This window comes from Coturnix japonica, chromosome 3, assembly GCF_054131305.1.
Source record: "Coturnix japonica strain WE chromosome 3, WE-NBRP24, whole genome shotgun sequence".
NCBI lineage: Eukaryota > Metazoa > Chordata > Aves > Galliformes > Phasianidae > Coturnix > Coturnix japonica.
Window position 1 is genome coordinate 72,462,387 of NC_140665.1, and position 26,533 is coordinate 72,488,919.

Sequence of the window (26,533 nt, forward strand, 5' to 3'; positions counted from 1 at the left end):
GGCTGGGGGGAGACCTGATGCAGAGGAGCTCTGCTGAGAGGGACCTGGGCGTCCTGGTGGACGACAGATTGACCATGAGCCAGCAGTGTGCCCTTGTAGCCAAAAAGCCAATGGAATACTGGGGTGTATTAAAAAGAGCGTGTCCAGCAGGTCGAAGGAGGTGATCCTCCCCCTCTACTCTGCCCTGGTGAGGCCTCATCTGGAATACTGTGTCCAGTTCTGGGCTCCCCAGTACAAAAAACACAGGGATCTCTTGGAAAGAGTCCAGCGGAGGGCCACTAAGATGGTGAAGGGCCTGGAGCATCTCCCCTATGAGGAGAGACTTAGGGAACTGGGTCTGTTTAGTCTTGAGAAAAGAAGGCTGAGAGGGGACTTGATCCAGGTTTATAAATACCTGAGGTGTGGGAGCCATAGTGGTGAGGCTGGTCTCTTTTCAGTAGTGCGTGGGGACAGGACTAGGGGTAATGGGATGAAAGTACATCATAGGAAGTTCCGCACGAATGTGCGCAAGAACTTCTTTACAGTGAGGGTGACGGAGCACTGGAACAGGCTGCCCAGGGAGGTGGTGGAGTCTCCTTCTCTGGAGATATTCAAGACTATCCTGGACGCCTTCCTGTGTGACGTGGTGTAGGGAGCCTGCTTTGGCAGGGGGTTGGACTCGATGATCTCTAGAGGTCCCTTCCAACCCCTACAATTCTGTAATTCTGTGATTCTGAGTATGCCTACACTCACCAGGTCTATATATATAACTAATATATTTTCTTAGATTTCTCATTTTAGTCTTTATCTATCGGTCTGGTTAAGTCCACTTTGACCATTTCAGTAGCAGCAGATGATCCTCCTCGGAGCCCGGCCAGGAAGATCTGTGGTCTGGGTACGTTGCTGGAGCTGTCCCGCTTGGTCTGGGTGCTGACGTCCTTGGGCAGGTACACCTGGGTGCAGCTCTCCCTCCTCAGATGGCTGAGATGAGTCTGCATGGAGTGCGTTAATTTGCGACGCAGATTGGCCTAAAGACACAACAAGAATCGAATTAAGCAAAATGTGATTGGAACACTTCATTAGCACCGCTCTCTAGCAGGCATTACACAGCCCGCACTTGTAACAAAATACAAACCAATTTTATAGCTTCTCTTCTCATTTCCCACTCATTCCATTCATAGGATTTCACAATAGTTGGAGGCAGGATGTGAGTATCGGTTTGAGTCCTGCTGTCACGTTTTGTGCTTGGTTTCATCAGAAGTTTGTCTGTACTTCTCAACTGGATGGAGGAAAAAAAATCAACAAGCAAGTTGTTAATGAGAAGAATACAGGTGTTTAATTAAGAGAGCAGACAGAAACCTGCAAACCTGTGCATTGCAGGCAGACAATGATTTTTACATCCAATGATGTTTTTGAACCTTTGACCCCACTAAAAAGAAACCGTGTCCAAGTACCGTGTAGATGTGGCACTGAGGAACATGGTTAGTGGGCATGGTGGGGTGGGCTGATGGTTGGTCTGGGTGATCTTAGAGGTCTTTTCCAACATGAATGATTCTGTGATTCTCTGCCAGAGGTGGGATATAAACCTTATGTTTCCCACCAAGGGTCAGTTCAAGACTATGTTCTTTGCATCGCTAGGGATTTCATGATGCAACACAGAGAAAGTTTAACACACCCAACCAAGCTTCTGGATTTCACACAGTAGAACTGTAAGCTGCGTAAGGGGAGATTCAGGCTGGACATTAGGAAGTATTACTTCTTGGAAAGGGTAGTCAGGCATTGGAATGCACTGCCCAGGGAGGTGGTGGAGTCACCGACCATGGGAGTGTTCAAGAAACGTTTGGATGTTGTGTTGAGGAATATGATTTAGCTGGGCAGTATTGGTAATGGTTGGACTAGATGATCTTCTAGGTCTTTTCCAACCTTGATTAATTCTGTGATTCTGTGAACTATCACATTCACTATTAGCAAGTTCCTTTTCATTGTGTAATATATTCCACAGTTTCTGTCTCAGATATCACTACATCCTCAACCAAAACACAGACAAATCAACTTCTGAGCTAAAGCACTAGTTAATACAGTATCTGGCATATCTTCAATTGCATTTACTTCCTGTTTCTTTAAGCTAATTTTGCAAAAATGAGAAACATCAGACATAAGATTTTCCTTGGCTAAGGATGAACAGTTCTATTTACCACTACCACAATCCTTCAGCTCCACACATTCTCCTGGTAAGAGATAAGGTGAGAACGTTAAGGGAAGATGTTTATCTACACCCTGAAGATCTGGAAGAGATGGACCAACAGGCATCCTGTGTGATAGGCAGATTATCCTCTGGGAATCACCTGTTCTTTTTATGTTCTAGAGAGAACAGACCAACCCGTAACCCAACAGTTGTTCAGCAACAGGCACGGGCAATGTGTACCTGCACATGTGGAGCAAGGTACCCAAACTGATGGTGAAGGTCGAGCAGCTGAATTAGCTCTGCGTGTTCTTTCGCTTTTTCTACATTCAGTTGAATGAACTTATCTGGATCTTGAGCAAAAATGTATGCAGATTCTTTGGAACTGAAAACATAACATCTGTCCTTGTGCTTCAAAATGCCAATAGCAGGATTTCCTAAGGAAAAACAAAACCAAAACACTATAAACAATCCAAAAGGTGTTTTTAATCAAGGCCATACATTTCCCTCAAGTCGTACTTCAAGAAATACTTCTACATCAAGAAATAATGTGATATGAGATTATAATACAAGTAGAACATTAGGTATGAAATCACCACCTGCTAATTTTCCTAATAGAAAAATAATCTTTGATGAAATTGCCAAGCAGGAGCTTCAAACCTTCTCTAAAAGAGCTACTTTCTATACCACACATAATTATAACTGTATGATATAATGACAATTAGAATATCTCATGGCAAACAGTAAATGGATTCAAAAGGCAATTAGATAAATGAAAAATCTCTGTCGAGGATTATTTGACAGAAAGGTGCAGACGTAACATTTATCTGAAGAAATCCTGTAACCACTGACTGCTGAAACAGGGAAGAATACAACAACAGAAGGACTGTTTCTACTTAATTACTCATGGTCATCAAGTGTTCATCACTGACCACATCCAGCAATCAGACACGAGGCTGGAAAGGCCTTCAGTCCAACCCAGGGCAGCTGCTCTCACATGCAGCACTAAGTGTTTAAATATATTTACACCACCATTAAATTATGTATTTGTTAATACTGCCAAGAAATTGCCATATTTTCCTCCCAGTCTCCTGTAGGTTTAAAATAGCCTGCGTGGATAGGTTCCATAAAACACAGAAAATACAGACTGATGGAGTAGCTGAAATGAGACTTGTTTTCAAGACAAGTGACGTTGGACCACAGCAAATCACATCCAAACCCATTAGCTGACCACTAAGTGCAATTTTGTATTATGGTCAGAGAAGACATTTGGTACTTTGTATCTACTGCTCCAATAAATGTCCACTGTTTAAGGCAAGGATGTGTGTGTTTGCAACAAAGAGAAACAGTATTCTGCATCTGACAATTTCCCAATGACTGCATGAAAGCACATAAACAATAAACAAACCTGCATTCAGTTGCAATGTAGGTTACATAGAAGCACAAATAGCAAAGAGGAAACATTAATCCCTCTCATCTTGGCTTTGCTTCTGCTTGCTTGTGCCTGCTGGGACTTGAAGCCTTCCTAGCTTCTATTTTGGGCATTTTATCTGGATATTTCTTCAAGAATATTACTTTAATGGGGGAAATAATCTGGGAGTGAAAATTACATATGTGAAAATGCAGAACTCCAGCTCTGACAGAAAAGGACACTTCCAGAATATGTCTTTACATGGTCCCTAGTAGTTGTGTACATACAAAGTAAGGAGAACACTGAACTACAATGCATACCTGGAAGGGTGAGGCCTTTTACACCAATTGCATGAGCACAGAAGCCATGGTACTGGATTAAGGAATCATCAAAATTAGTGGCAGTCTCTGGAAAAAGCCATTCTTGGTTCTCGAAGTCAGAAACATCCACTCTTTTCCCTGTGGTTTAACAAGGAAAGGATTTCAGTACCACAACATCTGATGTTTAAAATATCATAAAGATACGGGCTGAGCTGATTACTATTGTCTTCACAGCAGGATCTGCAGTGCCAAGATCCCAAAATCTCCAGATTTCAGACTTACCTTAGAAGGGATCCTAAGGAATCAGCCTGAAGGACTGAAAAATCAGTACTGAGGGATCCTGCTTCAATTAGCATTAGTTTTATTTGGCAACAGAACTGCAAAAGGAAGGTAATATCAAGTACTCCTATTTTGTTTTCACCCACTCACGAATGACACATTTCCTTGAATAGAACTTGGTTTATTAGGGCTATCATCTTTACACAAATATATATATATATATATATATATATATATATATAATTTTGGCAAAACAAAACCGCACCGCCACCATAATAATCTTGAGAAACAAAGGGAAACTCAATGGTAAGGACTTTCAGTACCTGTGGTTTCTCTTATCCTCGCCTTATCAGTTTTCACAGTCACTCCTTCCAGAAGAGATGTTAGCAGTTCCTCAGGAAAAAGCTGTGACTGGGTTTCCAAGAACTGCTGCAGACTGTTGGTCATATTTGTGAGGAAGCTTAGCAGCAGTATCTCATCCTGAAACCTGGACCATAGGTTAAAAGCTGCAACAAAAAGAGGCTAGGGAAAAAAGAAAGAGAGTTATCTGAAATCCAGAATCATATTATGTTTGCAACACAACACATGCGCTGTGCACAACAATCCATGATATGAACAAAGCTGATGTGATCCACAAGCCTTTCAGTACCCAGAAAGTCTGGGCTTTGAAAATGGAACTGCCACTTTAGTGTCCAAGCACCTATGTATGGCCACAGGCCACAGTGAGATTTTTCTACCTTCAAAGTCTTTTCCAAACAGGTTACTCCAAGACCATACCTGGAACTGAGAGCTTCACTGACACTGCAGATTTGTAACTGCAGTGAAATGAGTTATACAGGAATAAGGAGAAGCGGATAAACCACACCAACTAAACTACCAAATGAAATAACCTCCCAGCTCCTACCTTCAAAGGACCTGTCTTTGTCATTCTGCTTCCAGAGTGACCTAGTACTACAGTGGCCCAGCTATGGTGTGTCAGACGAATGGTGTACTATCCTCCTCAGATGGGTACGGTACTCCAAGCAAAACTGGAAGCTACCATTCCTAGCAGCAACTTTGATATCCACATGCTCAGGGATATGATTTAGTGGAGGGTTGTTAGAGTTAGGGTACTGGTTAGGCTGCTGTTGGACCTGATGATCTTCAAGGTCTTTTCCAACCTGGGTAATTCTATGATTCTATGTACTCACATATAGAAGAAGCCATTCAGCTTGGAGTATAAATATTTACTTTGATTATGTGTTTGGTAACGTCTAAACATGCAGTGCTTATGAGAAAATTTTCAACCAATCCTAGATGGCTGCTAACACCATTGTATTTCATGCATATTACCAGCATTATTACATGAACAGTCAAAAGAGTTGGGTCTGAAATCTGTCAGCATCACGGCACAGTGAGAATGTTAAAGTTACAGAACTGGAAAAAAGGCAAGGAAAGGAAGCAAGGATCAAAACCATTCTTTCTATAACAAACTAGAATAAAAAGAATATTAATAATATCTACTGTCTTCTGAAATAAAGGCCTACTACAAATATAGTCCTTATTCTATAATTTTAAGTGGCAGAACATCCTGCTTCTCCACATTCCTTCAGGACTCAACTTTTCAGCAACCAGCCAAAGGCAACAAGATCTGTTTTGTAACAAGGAAATCACCATCTGCAAACATCGGAAATCAAATCACAACACACATTCTGTCTTCAGCAGAGGAGAGGAAACAACTAACCAGCTTTAAGAGAAGAAATCTAGGAAGCAGCCAGAGGGAGACAGCTTCTGAGAAGGGTAACGTGTATTCAGAAAGATTAGACTCAGGTTGATGAACTGAATCTTCACAGACTCCTTCTGTCAACAGGGAAGGGACAAACTTTTCCAGAAGAAGTTACAGAGCCTAAACTGGGCTTCCTCCTCTCACCCACCCTGAAGAAAGACTACCCATCCCTTCCCTCTCTCTTTACCCTTGTGTTAAAGCATGTAACAAGCACTTAAGCCTTGTGTAGATACAGGAGAAAAACTGATTTGAGCAACTCAGTGAGCAGCATAAATGTTCTCCAAATGAGAATGTCTAGATTGCAAAGTCACAAGCACATTCAGTCCTGTAGTTTAGCTGCCTGTCCAAAAATCACAGAGGGTTGTTATAATTGAGAGTAATTAATGCAGCCTTTTTCTTAACCTGGGCAAAACCACTCCTGCAAAGTATTATATAATGGTTTCATAATTTTTTAATGATTAAAGCCAAACGGGTTTTTCTTTCAAATACTTACAAAAGCTTCCTTGGTATCTACAGAGGCCTTATTCTGAATGGTGCTTTTTAACTTCCTCATTGTTGCTGTAAACTCCACATTCATCTTTGCAATTTCTTGGCGACTTGTAACTGCGTCAGACTGGAAAAAGAATGTACTTCAGGTAAGAAGTATGATAATAATATCAGTAAGTATTTAGTAACAAACAAAATTATAAAAAGAAATATTTTCTTAAGCTTTATGACATACAGGATAGGCTAATAGAAAAAAATAAAATCAGTAGTTTTTAAAAGGCAAATAAAACTACCCTAATATGAGTAACAAGGAATTTCAATTGTGTTCTTAAGACTTTGGATGACCCCACAAGTGTTGGGGATTTCTACAGCCCAAAACTGAGATGATGTATGAACTGAACATAATTTTTCTTTCATTTTTCTTTTGGGAGTGAGCTTTCAGTAGAAGAAAATCCTCCTGATCCACATCTTCTTCAGGTAATTTCAGGTTGTCTGGCTTTTCTTACTAGGTATCTGATGGCAAAATCCCACATTCTCCAGTGTCTGAGCAGACTGAGTCTCAGTATGCCAATATGGCAAATGTCCTACAGTTTCAGTCCTTTGGTGATGAAATGAAACTTCCACCCCACCCCCCAGCAAAGGAAACCTCCAGAAATGAAATGGAATCACAGTTACATTGTAACAAACAATTACAGAATCATAGAATCACCAAGGATGGAAAAAGACCCACAGGATCACCCAGTCCAACCACCCACCCATCACCAATAGTTCTCACAAAACCATGACCCTCAACACAACGTCCAAATGTTTCTTGAACACCTCCAGGGTCAGTGACTCCACCACCTCCCCAGGCAGCCCATTCCACTGCCTGACCACTCTTTTAGAGAAGCAGTTTTTCCTTACATCCAGCCTGAATCTCCCCTGGTGCAGCTTGAAGCCATTCCCTCTAGTCCTATCAGCAGTTACACAAGAGAAGAGGCTGAACCCCAGCTCACTACAGCCTCCCTTCAGGAAGTTATAGAGAGCAATATGGTCACCCCTCAGTCTCCTTTTCTCCAGACTGAACAATCCCAGCTCCTTCTGCCTCTCCTCATAGGGCCTGTGCTCCAGACCCCTCACCAGCTTTGTTGCCCTTTGAACAAACTCCAGGGTCTCGGCATCTTTCTTGCAGTGAGCGGCCCAAAACTGGACACAGTACTCGAGGTGTGGCCTCACCAGAGCTGAGTACAGGGGGATGATCACTTCCCTGTACCAGCTGGCAACACTGTTTCTGATGCAAGCCAGGAAACCATTGACCTTCTTGGCCACCTGGGCACACTGCTGGCTCATGTTCAATCAATACTCCCAGGTCCATTTCCTCTTCACAATCTTCCAGCCACTCTGCCCCAAGCCTGTAGCACTGCCTGGGGTTGTTGTGGCAAAAGTGCAGGACCCGGCATTTGATCTTGTTGAGGCTCATCCCATTGACTTCAGTCCAGCAATCCAGCCTCTCCAGATCCCTCTGTGGGGCCTCACTACCTCCAGGCAGATCCACACTCCCAGCCAACTTGGTGTCATCTGCAAACTTACTGAAGGTGCACTCAATGCCCTCATCCAGGCCATCAATAAAGATCCTGAAGAGGGCAGGCCCCAGCACCAACCCCTGGGGAACACCACTCATGACCAGACACATTGCCTTTTACCTGAAAGCAGCAAAACCCAGCATGTTCAGTACTGAGATCAGCATGACAGATCATGCAGGTTCTCATACACTGAGAAACATCTAATTTTGATTATTTCTGATTTCTTGCATTTTGATTTTTTCCAGTCTTGTATAAGAAGACAACTCGGATACCTCCTACCTGCAATAAAACCCTGCAGGATACAAGAAGATGGTATCTCACCAGAAGGATACGAAGGAAGGCCTCATACTGCCTCACATTGAAGAGTGCTTCTTTCAGTTTTAAAGAACTAAGCTGCTTGTATCTGTCCTCATCTTCGTGCATGGATTCCAACAGAGCGGTGTAACGGTAGGCTGGCACAAGACAAGCATTAAGATGGTCTTCAATACATTGTGTGGCTGATGGGATGGCTTCATTCAGAATGGCTGGCACTGTTCATACAGAACAAATAAAAGATACATACATATAAGGAGTGCTTGAAAACATAAGCATATGGTTACAGTGCAATATTTCTCCCCAGTGAGGTGAGGAATCACCATCCCTGGATGTGTTTAAGAGCCATTTGGATGTGGTGCTCAGGGATATGATTTAGCAGAGTAGAGTTAGTAGAGTTAGGGTACTATGGTTAGGCTAGAGTTGGACTTGATGGTCTTCAAGGTCTTTTCCAACCTGGGTAATTCTATGATTCTATGATTAGAACCAAGCAGTATTCCATTTAAATATTGAACTCTATCCTTACATTCCCCAGTGTTTGCTTACTAGATTCAACCACTGTATCTTACAGTAAAGCCAGAATTACAGGTGAAATACAACAGTTGAGGACTGTGCGGTGTCTTGCTTTACAGTAGATGCACTTCAGTAGTGCACACTGACAGGTTTCCTCATTTGCAAAGTCCCAGTAACAAACGTAACTCTTATCCTGCTCCAAATACACCTTTTCTAAAACTGTAAGATGCCTACTGATGTTTTTTACACATAAAACAAGTAGAAAGCTGCAAAATGCAAAAGAGAACATGTTAAGAATATGTTAAGAATCTGAAGAGGCAACTCTAAATTGCTGGAATTCAGATACTGCCCAAACAACTTCTTAACAATTCTCACTACACTTACTCAACACAGAGTTTTCATTGGATCAACAGTGCCCTTTCAAAATCTTAATGAACTGCTTTTTAAGGCAAAGGTGTAACTGGAGGCACTCTGGTGAAGAAGGTCAGGAACTGACAACCCAAATGCATCGGAATACTTACAGTCATCAATGCCTTTTCCTCCTTTCCCACATTCCTTGTTGTACAACCGAATTCCTGTGACTAGCATGGTAAGATTTTTTAGCTGTTGCTCTTTATCCCTCTTACTGAGTGACAGGAGAGAAACCAGAGCTGTCTGGGGGAATATACTCTGCAAGGCAGCTGGAAGGTGAGAGAATAGGGAAAAAAGTGATTAAACATGCAAAAATGTCCTCTCCTGAGCAACAGCTACAGGAAGCAGAAATTCAAGGCAAATGTAGACATCAAAGCTGAGCAGTGACAGTTTGGGCAGTACGCAGTCATCACTACTTAACACATTGTATTTAAAGATCAACAAAACAGTGATATTTTATTCTTCAACAAGAGAAGTCCAGTTTCACCAAAAAAAAGCACTTACAGACCTATTACTTCCCTGACAACCTCAATGTCTGTTGGGGATCCCAGGCCAGAGCTCAGCAGCACGTAGCTAACAATCATTTCATACACATTCTTCATTTCCTCTTGTGAGCGGGGATAACTATCCGTGATGTTCCTGAGCAGAGGAGCCAACCTGCCCTCCAGAACACGACGATGCTCTCTGAGTAGTTCAGCTAAAAAAGAAGGACAGTTAGAAAGTGCTGCCTGTACTCTTTGGAATCTGACTTATGTAGACAGGACGATTCATGACTACAGCCAATTTAAGGTTTCTGAAGCAGTGATATGTGAAAGACATGTCCTGGGTATCATACTCTTCTATTTAACTGCAATGAAGTTAAATATTACTGGACTTACTGAGCAGATTGCTCAGTAATTGCTAACTTGGTTAAAACCACAGTTGTTGCAGCTTGTTCATAGCTTTCAATTATGGACATTGATAGACCATCAGTTTCTCTTTCAGGTTCACAAATGAATTTCCATGTAGTGGTTCTCTAACAAATACACAGGTGCAGCCCAAGCTTTGCTTGCTGAAACACCTCACTCCTATATAGTACATTTCTCCAGGGCTTGTTATTTTGCTTCAGCACCAGCATTCATTTAAGAAGGAATCATAGCCCTACAGGGAGAAGTGAAAGCCTAAAGTCAGAATGTACTGCTTCTATTAAAATATTTATTATAGTGAAATTACCTCTGTTTGCATAGTTCAAATCAAAGTAAACTTGCATCTTAATTGTGCTCAGGGATGGGTTTTTGGTGTCAAGCAGTCTGGAAACACAGAGCTAAGGAGAGAGACAGAGAAGTGAGTTCTTTTGGATTAGCTGGGAAACTTCTCAACTGCTCACAATTGTGTGACAGGTTTCAAAACACTGCAGAGCAGTTTCCTCCATTCCCCAGACATGCAACAAACTCTATTTGTTAACCAGAGTGAACGCATAATCCTCAGCTATAGAGCTATGGTAAGAAACTTGTTAGAGCTCTGAAAATGTTTGTATCAAAATGAAATGGCATTACAGTTAAGTTATAATGATAAAGTATCAGCAAGGTACTGACACTCACCATCCTGTCTGAATTACCTGGATAAGATTTTGCACATCCTGTTTTGTAAGGATTTGATCCACATTGAAGTCATTTCTTGGATCCAGGACAACAGCTTTCACCTAGAAATGGCCAAAAGAAAGCTTTTAATTTACATCGCAGCATCTACTCCTTGAAAACAGCATCTTAAGATGTGAAAAACCTCTGCTGCAGTCCATGTTTCTTTATCTTTGAGAGGAAACAATTAAAACTGAGTCTTTTAACATTTATTTTGGTTCTCTTTGTGATTTGTCAACAGTTCACGTTCCTGTCTTTGCTATTCTTTGCCACAAGCCAGATTTGGGGTGCACGGCCTTTTCAGGGCCTCATGTTCACATGCAGGAATGAAAATAGTTTTTCATGTTTCTTAGGCCCCATATGGTTATTACCAACAAGCCCTTCAGGACTCCTGAGGAGCCCTGAATCCCCCCTGTGGGGCACGTGGTAGAAGTGCCGCTCTGCTACACAGGAGGCTCGAATCCCGGGGGTTGGACTCGATGATCTCTAAGGTCCCTTCCAACCTGCACCAGACTGTGAGACTGTGACTGTGAGCCCAAAACAGAGTTTTGGTATGAAGTTGATGGTTTGGGCTGGAAGGGACCTTTAAGATGATGTATTTCCAACCCCCTGCTATAGGCTGGGACACCTCTCTCCAGAGCAGGTTGCTCACAGCCCCTGGTTGTTGTCCTTGCTTCCCGTTGGTGACTGGAATGGAACTCTCTGCCTCGGGTAGAGATCTCGCGCCACGTAAGCCCTGCCAGCAGCTGGGAATCGCTCTTACCATTAAAGCCACCACCGTTTCGGAGACATGGTGCCCCTGGGCGGCACACTGCTGCCCCGCTTGGCGGATGATGTGCTTTATGACCCCTTCGGACGGATCCCACGGCATTCTGAACCAACTCCACCCTGGTAGCCCGAGGAAGAAAAACCAAAGCCGGTTAGCAGAACGTCACCGGGCTTCTGTTCCACACGCTCCTCCTCCGGCGGCTGACCCCAACCCACCCTCCTCCAGAGCGGTGCGTTGGGTTAATATCCCATTCCCCGCTTCCCCCGCTCTCATCTCACCTCACCCGGCCCGACCCGGCAGCGGCAACCGGCGAGGAGCGCGGGCTGGAGGCGGGCGAGGCCCAACTGCTGCCATGGCGACCCAACCGCTCTGGGTTTGAGAAGCGCCTCAGAGCTGCTGCACACTGAAGGTGGGGACGGCCTTCCCTCTAGTGGTGTGTGTGGGACATTCACATACCCAGCAACGAGATCCTTGGGTTTGTGATACAGGGATTCTAAACGTTACTTTGGAGAGTCATTAAAAGCAGAACCATCTCTTTAAAATCGCTGCAGATTACAGCTGGACACCAGGAAGCACTCATTTAGTACTTCCATTCTGTGCTAGTGACAGGACAAGGGGGAAAAAATGGACATCTAAATGGCTACATAAATACAGAATATCAAGATAAAGTATATATGTTTACAGCCTGCTAAGATCTGTGTTCTCTCTATATCAGACTCCTAGAAGTACCTGAAAAACCCCCACAGTGTGAAACTTACCCAAAAGCTTGGGTTAATAGCTGCATCTCAATGGGTACGTTTAGCAGTAAACCTGTTCATGTCCCAATCAAGTAAAACCTGCCCAAGCCACACCTTAAAATATGAGCAGAATATCAAACATCTATGTGATACTAGTTGGAATGATAATGTACTCAGGGCATGCAGGCAAAAAATAGCCTCTTGCTTTGTCTCTGCACTGTAGCCTTAATTCTAATAAAGACAGACATTCCTAGCACCCACATCTGTGGCTACATCATCTGGGGGTGAGGCAGTCATGGGACTATGTTGACTGTAAAAAATTCCATACTCTGGTAGCTCAGAGTAGCCTTGCAATGAGCTGCAAGAGGGGCTTCAGACCAGCATGTGAAGGCTGAAGCTCTTTCCATGTGCCGTGGAAGTCTGGATCTGGTTGGAGGCTTACAGAACAAGAAAATGTGCTTCCTTCTTATCTGTACTAACAGCTGCAGAGTGAACGCTTCCACCATTTGGAGCTGAGAAAAGAAAAATACAACAGGTAAGAGAAATAGTCTATGCATGGATGGGGGTAAAATAGGGCTTAGAGATGACTTTACATGTGTATGGTGTTTTCTCCCCTCTGCTGCATGCACACACTGACTTTACAAGATGGTCACTTCCAGAGGGAGAGAGAAGAAACTGCAACCAGATATTATGCAAGAAGTTCCTGACTCCTGCACACATCACTGAAGGTGGCCTTTAAAATCTGTCCAGTCCATTTAAAAGGCTCAGCCACTTCTGCAGTATGCAGTCATCAGATTCAATAAGATAGCCTGCAAAGAAAGGGAAAAGCAAATAGTTTTGCCAGCTTCGGTAGAAAAACACATTGATTCTGGCCAATGCTCAGCTTTTCCAGTACAATACGGTCAGTATTCCATACTTCCGAGACCCACTCCAAGTCACTTGACATATTGTTGCTTAACCAGAACCAAGCACAGGAACAGCTGAAGCTCAGGCTTTTAGGCTTTTACAGTATTAGAGGGCTTTTGTTTGGGAGAATCTTTGAATAGCACACATTCCAACATCTTAATTTTCAATTTAAAGCTGGGGGCATGTACTGAAAGATTTCTGCTGGCGTGCATTGGAATCTCAGGTTATTTTCTGTCCAGATGGAATAGAAGAAGGTTTCACCGTCTCTGTGGCAGCTGTCCAGGAATCCTCTGGAGAGACTGTAGTGGTCCCATGTCCCACTATGAAAGGACTCCAGCTCCTCATTGTCCTCAGTGAAAGCCCTACAGAGGATGGGCATGTGGCAGCTTGCACAGCACAGATACAGATTAAGGTCTCGGCCACGCGGATGCATCTCTAATTGACCAGTAATTATGTCAGTGAATTAGAGTTCATGTCCCACTGGCGGCAGACTGGGTGGCTGGTGGTTTTGGTAACATTGCAAGGTTTTCAGCAGTCAGTCAGGAGCTCTCTGGGATGCCGCCAATGCAGCCACTTTTGGCAGCAGAACTAAAGGCATGAGAACTTTCCCTTGGCAGTAAAGTTAGTTACTCTAAGCTTTCACTTGAGAAGCTCCGCTTACGGAACTGAACTAAGTATTGAAGCTTTTTCCATTGAGTCATGCTTTGAAACACACGGAAGGCACAGGAATTTTCTGCTCTTGACTGTGGCAATTGGTTTCAATTAACATGGGTTGTAGCAGAAGGAACTATCAGTTCAGGTCATTATGGAGGTTAGATTCCTCTCATTAACAGTTTTCCAGACCATCTGGATACTCTGTCCAGGACAGGTCAGCAAGTCTTGACTACAGTACTATTTAATAACCAAGATACAGCTGTAACTGAATGTATTGATATTCATGAATATTACTCCTTTTCCATTCTCAATTATCTATAGACAATTATCTATAGTCAAATTACTATAGACAAATTAATTCAGTCCTGTGTGGAGCCAGAAGTTGGACTCAACGATCTTTACAGGTCCCTTCCAATTCAAGATATTCTATGATTCTATGGTTTAAATATAACAGCCACCAAACAGAATATGCAACTAATATAAATTGTTTATAAGACTAATGGCTTAGCAGTGATCAAACACACTGAGGAAAGAGAGACAACTATATTTTTTGTCTTTGAACAGACTCCTCTTCCCTATTACAATGATGGAGTCAGTTGTCTTTACTTTCTGGTGCCATGTCATTAGCACAAGGCTGCGAGGTTTTAAGTGTATTTATAGATCAAAGTCAAAAGCCAAACACATTTACAGTTTGTTATATTTTCTGTCATTGAATTTAAGAGTTGCCCTTTAAAGGAAGACATCTAGGCTTGTTAATTTAATGCTAGACTCATCCAATTTATTGCTGACAATTGTTCATGTGACTTAGTTTCTTGCAGAGAAGCAAGTTCTGTAAAGGAATAAAAAAACCCCAAACACTGAAATGGAGTCAGTCTCAGGGATGAAAGAGTTTAGGAAAAGCTTAACACAAACATGACTGCAGTATCCAGCTCCTTTAAATTCTGCTCATGACTGACTATAATGCATAAAACATGCCAGCAAGCGTTTACCTTGTTCTCTGTTGAATCAGGAGTAAAGGTCCTGTTTCATTACAAACAATCTGCACAAATCTGTTTTGCCTAAACTCTCAGCTCCCCCTTTTTAAAGAGGATCAGGACTCTGATCCAGTTCATAGCACCAGAGCAGACAGCAGGGCCAAAACTAAAGAAGAGGATGGGAAGAACAATACAGTTTTATCACAAGACACTTTGTTCGAAGAAAACATGGCATCACACAGAATCACAGAATCACAAAAATAGCCCAGGTTGGAAGGGACCTCAAGGCTCATGAAGATCGTGTCCTCACCTCATCTCCTAGGTTAAAAGCCAACTTAAGGAGAAAGTGAATGAGGCACAAGCAGAGCATCATTGCATTTACTTTCATGTTTGACTGGCACCAACTAAGAACACTGCTGTTTGAATGAATGTTCAATGAGCACCCGCTGAATACCATCAAACTAAGCTCTGAATTCAGAAAAAGATGGCTAAGGAGACATTCTAGCTAGCTGACCTGAGTTAACAAGCGCAGGAATCTTGATTCCTCAGTGCAGCAGGTGAAAGCAGCAAGTCAGGAAAAGCAAGTATTGGCTGTCTGAAATATTAGACCTTAGAGGAAAACCTTCAAGAAATGCTGCCCAGGGATATTTAAAGCTATGTCTGTAAACAAAGACTTGTGTGATCATTTACAAAGTCAGCCTGGGAACATAAAACAACAGGTCATTTGTGGAACAATATTTTTGGAGTCCACTCCCTAGCCTTCTTCTCACAACAGTCAGATGTAAAAGTTTAATGTAATTACATGCTCTAGTCAGAGCATTTGAACTAGAGTTCAGATGTCTGTTAGCCAGCATTAATGCCAGTTGCTCCATCACTTGCACCATTCATAATCACTTGATGCACTTTGTGCTTAGTCACTGAAGTTCTTTTACTCAATCTGTATTTTGATTAGCAGCAAACGCAATACTGGACTGCTGGTAATTAAACACAGCAAAAGAAACTGCATCAGTAACCTAAATCACAATTACCCTTTTATGTATGAGTGTATGGTACGTGTATGCATGGACAAGGCATGCTCGTTCTGCAGTTTGGTGCCCTGGAAACTCTGCAGTCAATTGCCTGACACGCACAGAGAGTATGCACTCACACTGCAGACACTGCTCACATCATTAGTTTGTTTCACACTTCATTTCTCCCTGTGAAGCATTTAGAGTTTTCACGGTCTGCATATCCTCCTTTAAAGATACTGCAGATCTCTTCTGCAGGCCTTTGAGGAGCTAATGAGCAAGATGTCTCTAGTATATTAATTAGCTGCTTATCCGCCACACTCTACAGCTCCCTGCTAGTTCAGCTGCTCAGCTCCAGTAATTAGACAACCCACGTTTCAGTCTTTCACAGCACTGCTACAGACAGAAAGATTCATTGTACCGGGACACAAAAACTCTGGTATTTCTGGGAATTTTAGACATATCTTGAATGACTAATAGAGATACCCTGCTTTCTGTATTATTCATTGCAGCTCCCTGTTCTAGGATACACCCAGCCATCAATACGTAACATCACCGGTGCCATAGCATCCAGATGTTATCTTTATTTGCCTCATCCAGACTAGCAGTCAAAAAGCATGTATTCATGTTCAGTTTGATTCAGAATGCAAGTAGTGTGGGTAGTGTTACTTTTCAGACAACAGTCTGTCTCAAACAGCAGCAAAATCTAACAACAAGCATACACAGTCTCTGCTTTACACAGAAAAAGCCTTGTCTGTATGTTCAAACTGCCAATTTTCATTAGCTATCACCCGCTTGCACACTCACCTGTTTCAACAGGTAAGTATCTCACATGCAAAGATCTGTAAAACGTGAAAAATTGACTTTTCTTTCCCCCCTCCCCCCTCCCCCCCACAGTACTTAACTGTGATTAATATCATGCAGTGAGTACAACTAGAAGGGGAAAAAAAATCTCTTAAACTTGGCTTAGGTAGATATATTCATTTCTATGATATTTCTATGAAATATCGAATAGTGTTCATTACAAATGGCTCTATATGTCCAGCAGTGACCCTACTGCTAACCAGCCTATCTGTCCATTTATGTTGCAAAGGCATTCACAGACGCCAAGCTGTGGTTCCATCCATCTCCACACAACCAAGCATTATTAAGGCTTGCTGCACACAGCCAGGCTTAAGAGGACAAGCTGCTCCTTAGCAGAGTCATTGCAACTGCATGCTAACATTTGAAAATAGTAAAAAAAAAACAAACATGTTTTTTATTTTCCCAAAAGGCAAGGAGAAGTAACACCACTGCCCAAAAGGCTGTTATAAACTGTGCATGCACCGGCAGGTAAGAAGTTGACCCCAGAGCAGGCTTGCCATGTCTAGGTGTACAGACACAGGTGATCAGATATCAACTCCCTGTCACATGGGTCCAAACGTGCCCCTAGGGCTGTAAGCCAAGAAGGATATAGGATATGCCCTCACAGTGATGCTTGGCTCGGTCTAGATGGCTTAGGGATTCAGGACTAACGTGAACCACAGAGTACTCTTAGCTCAAGAGTAGACAGTCAGAGTCTCTATCAGTTACTTAATATAGTGGCAATTATTTTTCTCTAAATATTTTTTTTCGAATAAAAATTCCAAACACACTCATGCAATTCGGTGAACTGCGATGAATTTATTTTTCAGCGTCACCTACTTGAAGCGCTATTTACTCATGGCTGTGACTCTCACTCTCTCAGTACCAGGTCTCTTAAATTCATTGTCAATGACTTCTGCTTCTTTTGGCATGTCCTTTGGTTGAAATGCTGATCTGTGTGGCAGAATAAAATCTGCTTGTCCTGGGGACAGGTTAGGAAAGGTCGCATCAATATATTTTTGAAAAGCTAGTCTTGTTGCTTGTATTTCAATTTCCAGACTGTCCTTCCAAGCTCTCATCTTTTCCAGTTTTTGTTCCAGAGTTTTTACCTGATCTTCAGCTGTTTTCAGCGTAATCAGCACTTTTTCCAGTTCATAAAGATGTACAGCCTTCAGTTCTTTCATCTGTCTTTCCATTTCAATCTGATTCTCTCTTTGTTTGATACTCGGGGCAATGTTCATCTCATTACATTTGCCTCTGTTTAATTGCTCTATTGTCTTACGATACAGTTCCTCAGCTAACATGTTTTCTTCTTTGAGCTGTTCTATATGCTTTCTATTTTAAAAAGAAGAAAATTGTGGTATGGAACACCTGCTATTAAAGATTATAAAAAATAAAACAACTGATCTGTTCCAAAAATCCTTCTTATTCAACTACAAATATACATGAAATCAAGACTTACAAAGGACCTCTGTAATAGAACAGAGTAATAAAAGAAGGCTGCTGTTGACACAGAGGAGGGTAGCTAGGTATCCAATTGCAGAAGACTCTGCTTCTGCAAGGATTTCCAGTGATATTTTAATGATGACTGTTTCCAGATGAAAAAACGTAACTTAAAGGACTAATATTTCATGCTTCATCTATTTCTCTCTTTAGGCTGACATTTAAGAACACAGTCATTTTTCAAATAGACTTTGAACAACTCTGCCTCCAGGTAAAACTGCAGTCTTGAAGTGAAACATAAGAACCGATTTTTAAACTGCAGATCATCTATAATTTTTTTTTAAGTTCTATCGAGAACATCTTTCTATAAGCAATTCCATGTCAGTAATAAGACATGGAATTTATAACACAAAACATTATGGAAGCTGTTCACCAGAGCTGGCCCAGGGACATGTAAGGAATCAGGCACTGTTAAGGCTACAGAGACAAAGAGTTAAATGTAAAGGAGATAATTTCTGCCCCCTGTTATTTTTTCCTCCACTGCTTATCTATGTGATAGAGTCTTTTCCTAAAAGATCTGCCATACTGACATAACAGGCCGTTTTCTCTAGCACGGCACATCTACCAACCAAGTCAGGAAAGCACTAGGAGTACCTGTGCTGCATGGCCGCCTCACTCAGTGCCACCTCCCTCTCCTGCTTCCTGGCTTTGGCCACCTCTTGCATCTTCTCCTTGGCGCACTCCATCAGGGCACACCGAAGCTTGTGAGCCATGCGCTGCTCCATGGCTTCAATCTCTCTCCTCTTTTCCTGCTCCATGTACTCCTTCATCTCTGCCTTTGCCTTCCTCACCGCTTCCTAAGCAAGGTTAAAATTAGATGTGAGCAGCAGTTACTATTTATTGTTTAGTCACCTTTAGGCAAAGCCCAGCAGAACAACAGCCTTCAGGAAGATATTACGGGGTAACTACAATGATTTGTTGTAAGGTCATAGGTTGAGTGGCCAGAGCTTAGTCAGCAGCTCAGGACTGTGGTGTAACAAAGGGAAATCCACTGGGAATTTTATATGGTGGTATTCACAGTAACTAACACACACACACATCCCAAATAAAAATTCGGAGCTGTTTTTAAAATGTAACTAAAATTCTAGTGCCTTTATGACTGCCTGATGCCAATTCAGGCAGTAAGAACTGCTGTTTCAGTACCCACAGGTAGCATGTCTTCTGCTTCCGTGCAGCTCTTCTCACCGCATCAGGCCCTTTGGATGTCTTCCTAAGACCTTGCTTTGCATTACCTAGAGATTCTCCGCATCTTTCATCACCAGTAAACAGGGCACTAACCTAATCTTGTCTTTAAAAGCATGACTCCACGTCATCCATGTTTTATGCTTAAGACAATAAACATTCCCTGATACACTTTCTTCACAAGCTCACATGGCTGGTGACATGGTTCAGAGTGAGATGAAATCTGGTCCTTGCTATGCCCGTCAGCAAGATACTGCTTGATTTGGTAAATAAAGGTATGACAATGCTATTCTTAGGTGGTCTGGATGGACATACATACATGTAGAATATCAGACAACTCCACTTATACCAATACACATCTGTTGACATCTAGTAGGCCGTGTAAATCCCTACCAAGTCCAATGACCCAGGAAAGCAGCTCAGCCCACCCAACTCTCTGCTTGATTACATATGATGCTTTGCCACCATTTACATTTTTGTGAATAATGGCTGGTTGTCTACTGCTGAGAAGCGGAGTGAAAAATACTAGGGGCTGCCTACAAGAAGCCCAGCTAAAGCCACTGCTGCAGAAAGACAGCTCTGAGGACATCAGCAGAAGGCAATTGTCCTGTGTAGTTATCCTACACATGAAAGAATTTCCACCATTCACTCAGCGAGAGGCATTATTGCCTGCCACTGTTTGCTTAGATAGATGTTGAGTAAATGTACTGCCATCACCTCTGCAAGCTACAAGCAGCCAGCTCACATCTAAACTGAACTGCAATAAAGACAAATGACCGAACATGAAACATGCGCCCTCACTTCACTTATATCTGCCTTTCCTTATGTTTCAGTTGTAGAATTCTCTCTCTGCTCCCAAGAAACTGGGGCCAATTTTTTCCCATGCAAATAATATGTGTTCAAACCCTGAGCACTGAGTTCTACAAAAATGTATAATAGGCTTATGGCATGTAATTGAATGGTTAAACACAAGGAACTGAGCTTCTGCCAACTATTGTCGGCAGATGCTGTGACAGCAAAAGACAGAGCTCCCTTGGAAAGTAGCTCCATAAAATGAAGTGAGCTCTGCCAGAAACTTAAGACCACTGTAAACTTCACTGCTTTTCCTCTTGAAATGCCAAGCACGGTGCTGTGACAGCATGCAGTACAAACAGCCAGCTATTTAGAATCTTGTACGCAACAAAATACCCAAGCAAACACTCTGGCAATTCCCTGTGGGCACCTTATCAGCTGATGGAAGGCAGTGCCAGCAGTATGCAGCCCGGTAATACAGAGCAGCGAATAGGGAACTCTGCTGCCTTCCTCTCTCCTCATACGTACTGCTGGGTCTTCTCCCAGATATCCAAACAGCCATGCAAAGTATGTGCTAAATGAGTATAGAAATACAAAGCTGCAGTTGGTGTGCTTAATTTAGAAATACACGTATGCTGGCAGTTTTCCTTCTCCTCTGCTGCATCATTTAGACTCCAGATTCAGTATATCGGATAAATGCTTTGATGTACACATCAGAAGAGACTTAAACTTAAGCCTGTGTTTAACTAACCTTAAGAAGTGCACCTAATCAGCTTAAGTGGCTGGCTCAATGAGGGCCTTACAGCCAACTTCCAACAAGGTCCACAAACTTGATTCAATTAAAAAAGAAAAAAGTGAAATGTGCTGAAAGCAAAATAAAAATCCAGCTAACTGAGAGCTGGAGTTCACACCTCAAATGAATGAAGGTCCTGGTTATCTCAAATATAAAAAAATCCCACATATTTTTAACATAGACTTCTTCTTTTGACATTCTTATGTGTCAAGAAGATAATTCAATCATATTTCCAATGTAAAGAAAGCAAACTGTTCCATACCCTTATTTCCTTCTCGAGTTTTTGTTTAAGGTCTTGTACAAAGGCACTGTAGTTAGCAGCGGACTCCTTGAGAGCTTTATCCACTGCATCTTCTTTGTATTGTTCAGCCTTTAAAACAAGTTATTACATAAATATAACTGCTCATGCTCTATTAACATCCTAAGATGAAGCAGAGGTTATGTAATTGATAGTTTCGTATTTTCTATTTAAAAAATCAGGGCAAATTAATTTCAGCCTCATGGTAACACACATTTTGTTCCCTTTGATAATTCAATCACAGTGATCCCTGTTCAGAATGCACTCAATACAATAGCACTGAGCTGCTACTAACCGCTAACTATAGAGGTTTAACATGAAGGGCAGTTTCAGAATCTTGCACAGCACTACAGGGAACAGCTTCACTAGCCAATAACTCTTGCATGCTTTAGAGGCCATTTCTTGGTCAGAGGTAAAATTTGTTGCTGGTTCAAAGTAAGCTTTGTTGAGATCAGAAACTGAGAATATGTGCACACACAAACATGTGCACCCAAAAATCTGAACAAAGAATGAGCAGAAATTAATAACAGCTCTGTTGCCACAACTTCCACGTTGTTTATTAATTATTCCAAAGAATCAACATTGTTGAAGTGACTGTAGTGTAATTTAACTTACCTGAGACCAAAGCTCGGCTTTCATTTTTTCAATGCGCTCTTGTATCTCTGCTTCCTTCTTTTCATGCTCCTCTTGTTGAATGCTTGCTCCAATCTCTGTACAACCAACAAAAGGGGATCACACACAGCAAATAACCAGAATGCTGAAAACTCTGCCTTCTCCTCTCACTGCTTTGTTTGGTTCTACAGCTAAGTTAAGTACTAAAAGCCTAAAACCCATGCAGTTTAATTTCATACACATGTAGGTAATCATATGATAGCTTATGAGGTTCCACAGATGTAATAATACAAGTTGGTCTCTAAAGAAAGGCCTTATGGAATTAGGATACAGTCTTGGCTCAGAACTTAAGAATAATTAAATCCTCTTTCTGAAGGTACACATTTTAACATTCCAAAGCTGAGGAAGATGCTCAGATGCCTTCATGCTGCTCTTGGAGCACATGAGAAATAATGGCCTGGTGGACATTCTTTAGGTACTTGGCACAGAGCACACACAGAAAAACTCCACTGCCTTTGGCGCTGCTGGACCCAAGGAAGGCCTTCTGGAAAGAAGGAGTGGAGCAACAAGAATTGAACCATGCCGCTGTGCCAAGAGTAGGATGGGGGTTACTCCCTTTGGGTAACACACAGTGGGGGTTCTAAATAAGGTATTAGCACCACCATCTTCTCCTGGTGATAAAAGCAAGCAGACAGCCCTGCTTGTTCAGGCTGACCTTCAGCACCAAGGATTGCCCAGAAGAGGACAAGACGCTGAAGAGAGGTGGATAAAGTTAACTTCCTGCAATGCAAAACCCCATCTCAAAAAAGGGAACTTCTGATCCTCCCCCTTTCCTACTGAGTGTCTTGCCTAAGCATTGCCTTGGATCCCATTCTCCATGCTTGACAGCGCTGAAGAGTCACATATTCTTACCCTAAGTTATTAAGAAAACAAAAAAGGACCTGAGGATTCAAGCTTTCAAACAGCCAGTGCAGGGCTGAATCTCCCTCTTTCGCTCCAACCTTCCCCATCCACTTTATGGGTGGGCAGAGTCCTTCCACGGAGCTAACATAAAGTACATGGAAAAGAGTAGAAGAATGAGACAAGGGGTCAGCTGATCTAAATTAGCAAACTAAACCTAAGTCCAACAATGTAGAAATCTCAGCAAGAAGCACATTGTGCCCTGGCTGCTTGGCTTTTCCCCAGTTCATTATACTAAGCAGTAACAAGAAAATAACTTAAAAAGACTTCCTACAGCTTTCTGGATGTGTTTTACATTGTCAACGCAGGGCAAAGGCTTTGCCTCCTGAGAAATAGCCAGCATTCACCCCATTCCTCTCAGCACACTGACAATCTCCTGCTTGTTTAAGAGAGAAACCAAACACACTCCTATTGCAACATGTGTTAATTAAAATTCACGGTGCAATTTCTACAAAACTTTATACCAGTGATCAGAAACCCCTATGATAATTAGGCATAGCTTACAAAGACGCTTCGGGCTTGTGTTAGATCCTCACACATAGGAATGCAACCATATGTTTTCCTTCATCTTTGAGGTTACAGTTCTGCTGTGCCAGAAAAACCAACCCTCAGCTTTGGAGAGCGTTCCTATCAGCATGCCATATCATTCTTTGGAGCCGTTTGTCAGATGCTAAGCTCAGCTTATGTAGTGATTATGCTTCTTTTTAAACCTGTGTTCATGTTTAAGTTGTGCTATGCGTAACACAGACATAATATTGAGATTTAGGATGACAACTCTGCTAAAATAGCAGGACAAGACTCCTTTTGTTTATAATTCTATCAATACGGATGGAAAAATCGATTTTGACTGAAATAAGGTTTGAACTTGGCTCAAGTGATGGTCAACAACCAGACTCAGGTATGAGAAGGTGGGATTCAGGATGCAGTAGCCTATCTGTAGAATGAGAGAATGATCTTTGCAAATGTCAGCCAAATGAGCTTTAGAAAGCATTTGCTAAGTCTTGCAGCTAATTCTGCTGCACACTTCATTGTGCACAAATCCAAATGCCTTCATGCACCACAGGACAGCTGACCCTGCCTCCCTCTGAATACGCAGGATTTAAGTGCATTCAGAAGGTTGCTGCAGTTTTCTCACCCAGACAGCCTACATGAGTCCTGGACAGAGAAGCACTTTGAGTTTTCCTAATTCTCAGAGTATGAGACAAGGCTTTCAGAAACAAACTCACCCAGTATATCATGATGAGTGTAATAGCGTGTCCTGAAAGGTTTATACTCCCGAATCCGATCAAAAGTAGCTTTAGAAGGCGGCGGTGGTATTATTTTGGAACACACAGAACAGCAAATGAAGGAATCCAAATCTGGGCTTCTAATCATTGTGGTGTGCTAGTGCTTTTTGCAATACAGTCACTGAACTGCCAGAACTCTACCCTGGATAGATGTCTTGCTTGCAGGTCAACTCTTTATTGTTGCTACAAAAAAAAAAAGCATGCAAGCCAGGGATGAGTGGGAAGCCACTGACTTATTTTCTACCCAGTTACTGGAAATGCTTGCCTTCAGATTGAGATTCACATGCTGTCAGCTCAGCAACGCACAGAAGATGCAGGCAGATGAGGGAGGTTTGTGTGAAGTGACCCCTTCCAGCCCTGGTACAGCCCCCCACATAGCAACTGTTACCAGGTGGGACTCTGTGCTCACAGAGCTTGCCTGGTAATAGTTCAGCAGCAGCCCAGCAGGCTTTGGCTTTGTAGCGCAGCTTTTTGTTGCTGGATGTCAATAATTCCCATTCAAACTGTGTTCTTGGAGGAGATTTCAGGAGCAGAACAATAGCTGCTGCTTCAGATGTCTGAATCATAGCATTTTGTCACTGCTATTGGTAAAGATGGGGAAGTCAGCACAGAAGATATGGGACAGGCAAGGAGCTGAAAAAGCCTCTGCACGGGAGACCATTCTGACTCAGTTCCTGTCAAGTCAGCTATCATCCCTTGTAAATATTTATTACTGTACTGAAAATGAAATTGAGGGAAACAGGGCAAAAGAGGCTGTCTCGGTGCTGTTTGCTTATCCTCCAGATGCACAAAGGGAGCAGTGCTTTGCTTTCAACGTGAACAAATTTTACTGCTCATGTAGTTCTCCTTGGGTGTATTTTTTTGCCTAAGTCCCAATTCACACATCACTGTTGTGTGTATGAATCAGGGAACTAAAACAGCAAACGCCAGTATTAATACCATAGTGACCGTTAATTTAGTACATTTGCACTGCTTCATCTCCTATTTATGTGCCATAATGTAAGTGACATCAAGGAAGTCACTTACATGCAAATAAATACGGAGATGGTACTTAAAAATAAGAACAAGTCTCAACATTCACTCCTCCTCCAGTCTGGACACCATCAGCCTCACACCCTTCTTTACTTCCTTTACTACCCACAATTTCTAGATCCACACTCAGCCTACAAAATGTAGGTCAAAATTTAAGAATTCAAATCCCACATTTTTCCCAAAATATGTGAAAATGAGATTGGGCTTCCTCACTTTGAATCATCTGCATGTAGAAGGATCAAAGTGTGTATTTAAATAGCTTAGAGAAAAGCTGGTCAAAGGCCTTTTTTTGTGGCATTTTGCAATCATTCAGTTAAGTTCCTGCACACATACCAGACTCACACATGTTAATGGCTACCATCCTGTGTAGCCCTTCTTGTAGGACTAATTCTAATAACCCACCACCTCCTTAAAAAACACATTCTACAGGATACGCAGAGCATCTGAAGGTTCAGAGTATTCAACTTACCTAATAATTCTTTCACCAACCAAAAGGCAAGCCATCTCCTTTCTGCATGCTTTTGGATTTGCTCTAAGGTCCTGCCGTAGGCTGTCAAAGGGGAATACACTTTAAAGGCTTTCTGAAGCTTTTCTATAGCTCACTTCACTTCTCATAAGGGAGCAGCTAAACCTAAGTCCAGCTGAACGTAGCATACACTTAGAAAACTTGGACAGGAGAAAAATCACATGTTCAGAAGAAAGGATTTAGATGGAGATACAGAGAAATCCCATAGTGATTCTGCTATCCCTCAAGGTAGTCTGTTACCTTTTTGCTACCTTCAATAATACTTTTTTTCCCAGAAGCAAATCCCAGAGTAGCAAAGCAGATGCCCTTCACATGTCACTTTCCTTCTTGGCCCAACAGAATCCACTTTGGCCAGAAGACGGCCACAGGGAGGTCTCTCAACTTCTTGGGTGCCCTTGAAGACAGTGTAAATATGAGGAGCTGAATGGGGGGGGAAAAAAAAAGCAACCAGATCAGTAGCAAAGGTTTGAAGTAGAAATAAGCCCCAGACTGGTATGCAGCACCCACCACACATTCTGTCCTGCCACAAGTGTCAGACGCAGATGTAGCAGGCCTCAGTGCTGGAACAGGGCAGTACCCACCTGCACAGCTCCCTCAAGGCAAAGAAGAGCAGGAAGGCTTTTGTGGGCCCACCTCCTGCACTAAGGAAACATCACAATTACTTCCCTCCAGCCACTCCCACAGGGCACCATCTGATAAAGATCTTCATTAGATCCCACCTTAAAGTTACTTTTACCTGCAACCCTGTATTGATCAACTTTCAAAAGATCAGGAGACCAATGTTTTCTTTCCACACAGTGCACTGCGTACTCCAGTTTAAAAA

At 42.3% G+C, this 26,533-nt stretch overlaps 2 protein-coding genes and 1 long non-coding RNA gene across 13 annotated transcripts; 1 reads left to right on the plus strand and 2 right to left on the minus strand.

Moving 5' to 3' along the window:
* Window positions 1–736: 736 nt before the first annotated feature.
* On the minus strand, window positions 737–12,849 carry CFAP206 (cilia and flagella associated protein 206). Of its 2 annotated transcripts, none has more exons than XM_085543702.1 (13): window positions 12,823–12,849; window positions 11,600–11,724; window positions 10,818–10,901; window positions 10,433–10,523; window positions 9,729–9,917; window positions 9,331–9,489; window positions 8,306–8,514; window positions 6,430–6,549; window positions 4,495–4,693; window positions 3,893–4,030; window positions 2,405–2,598; window positions 1,115–1,258; window positions 737–1,007 (listed from the first exon to the last, which is right to left on the minus strand). In XM_085543702.1, the coding sequence occupies exons 2-13, from the start codon at window positions 11,705–11,707 to the stop codon at window positions 777–779; spliced, it is 1,866 nt and encodes a 621-aa protein (XP_085399828.1). In that variant the 5' UTR covers window positions 11,708–11,724; window positions 12,823–12,849; the 3' UTR covers window positions 737–776. The 2 variants fall into 2 exon arrangements, with proteins under 2 accessions (XP_085399828.1, XP_015714443.2); XM_015858957.3 differs by lacking the exon at window positions 12,823–12,849 and adding an exon at window positions 11,884–12,075.
* Window positions 6,447–8,364, plus strand: LOC146761473 (uncharacterized). Its single transcript, XR_014944872.1, has 3 exons — window positions 6,447–6,571; window positions 6,854–6,899; window positions 8,230–8,364. It is a non-coding gene; the product is annotated as an uncharacterized LOC146761473 (long non-coding RNA).
* C3H6orf163 (chromosome 3 C6orf163 homolog) lies at window positions 12,757–26,533 on the minus strand. 10 transcript variants are annotated; one of them, XM_085543705.1, is made up of 9 exons: window positions 26,447–26,533; window positions 26,292–26,351; window positions 25,951–26,130; window positions 25,654–25,850; window positions 24,093–24,335; window positions 21,910–22,004; window positions 21,259–21,366; window positions 18,824–19,026; window positions 17,526–18,061 (listed from the first exon to the last, which is right to left on the minus strand). In XM_085543705.1, exons 5-9 carry the CDS (start codon window positions 24,238–24,240, stop codon window positions 17,575–17,577), a joined length of 1,041 nt encoding a protein of 346 aa, XP_085399831.1. In that variant the 5' UTR covers window positions 24,241–24,335; window positions 25,654–25,850; window positions 25,951–26,130; window positions 26,292–26,351; window positions 26,447–26,533; the 3' UTR covers window positions 17,526–17,574. The 10 variants fall into 10 exon arrangements, with proteins under 10 accessions (XP_085399837.1, XP_085399838.1, XP_085399831.1 ...); XM_085543706.1 differs by lacking the exon at window positions 25,654–25,850 and having other exon boundaries at window positions 25,951–26,104; XM_085543704.1 differs by having other exon boundaries at window positions 25,654–25,734; window positions 25,951–26,351.

What these genes read in the sequence shown, in the direction of transcription:
- CFAP206 (XM_085543702.1), bottom strand. Translation starts at nt 11,707, where the DNA reads ATGCCGTGGGATCCGTCCGAAGGGGTCATAAAGCACATCATCCGCCAA. An exon ending in AGGAAAAGGCATTGATGACT is followed by an intron (nt 8,515 to 9,330) that starts GTAAGTATTCCG and finishes CTGTATGAACAG; the next exon opens with TGCCAGCCATTCTGAATGAA. An exon ending in ACCTTGCTCCACATGTGCAG is followed by an intron (nt 1,259 to 2,404) that starts GTACACATTGCC and finishes TCCTCCATCCAG; the next exon opens with TTGAGAAGTACAGACAAACT.
- C3H6orf163 (XM_085543706.1), bottom strand. Translation starts at nt 24,240, where the DNA reads ATGATTAGAAGCCCAGATTTGGATTCCTTCATTTGCTGTTCTGTGTGT. An exon ending in AACTCGAGAAGGAAATAAGG is followed by an intron (nt 19,027 to 21,258) that starts GTATGGAACAGT and finishes AACCTTGCTTAG; the next exon opens with GAAGCGGTGAGGAAGGCAAA. An exon ending in GAGGCGGCCATGCAGCACAG is followed by an intron (nt 18,062 to 18,823) that starts GTACTCCTAGTG and finishes TTTTTAAAATAG; the next exon opens with AAAGCATATAGAACAGCTCA.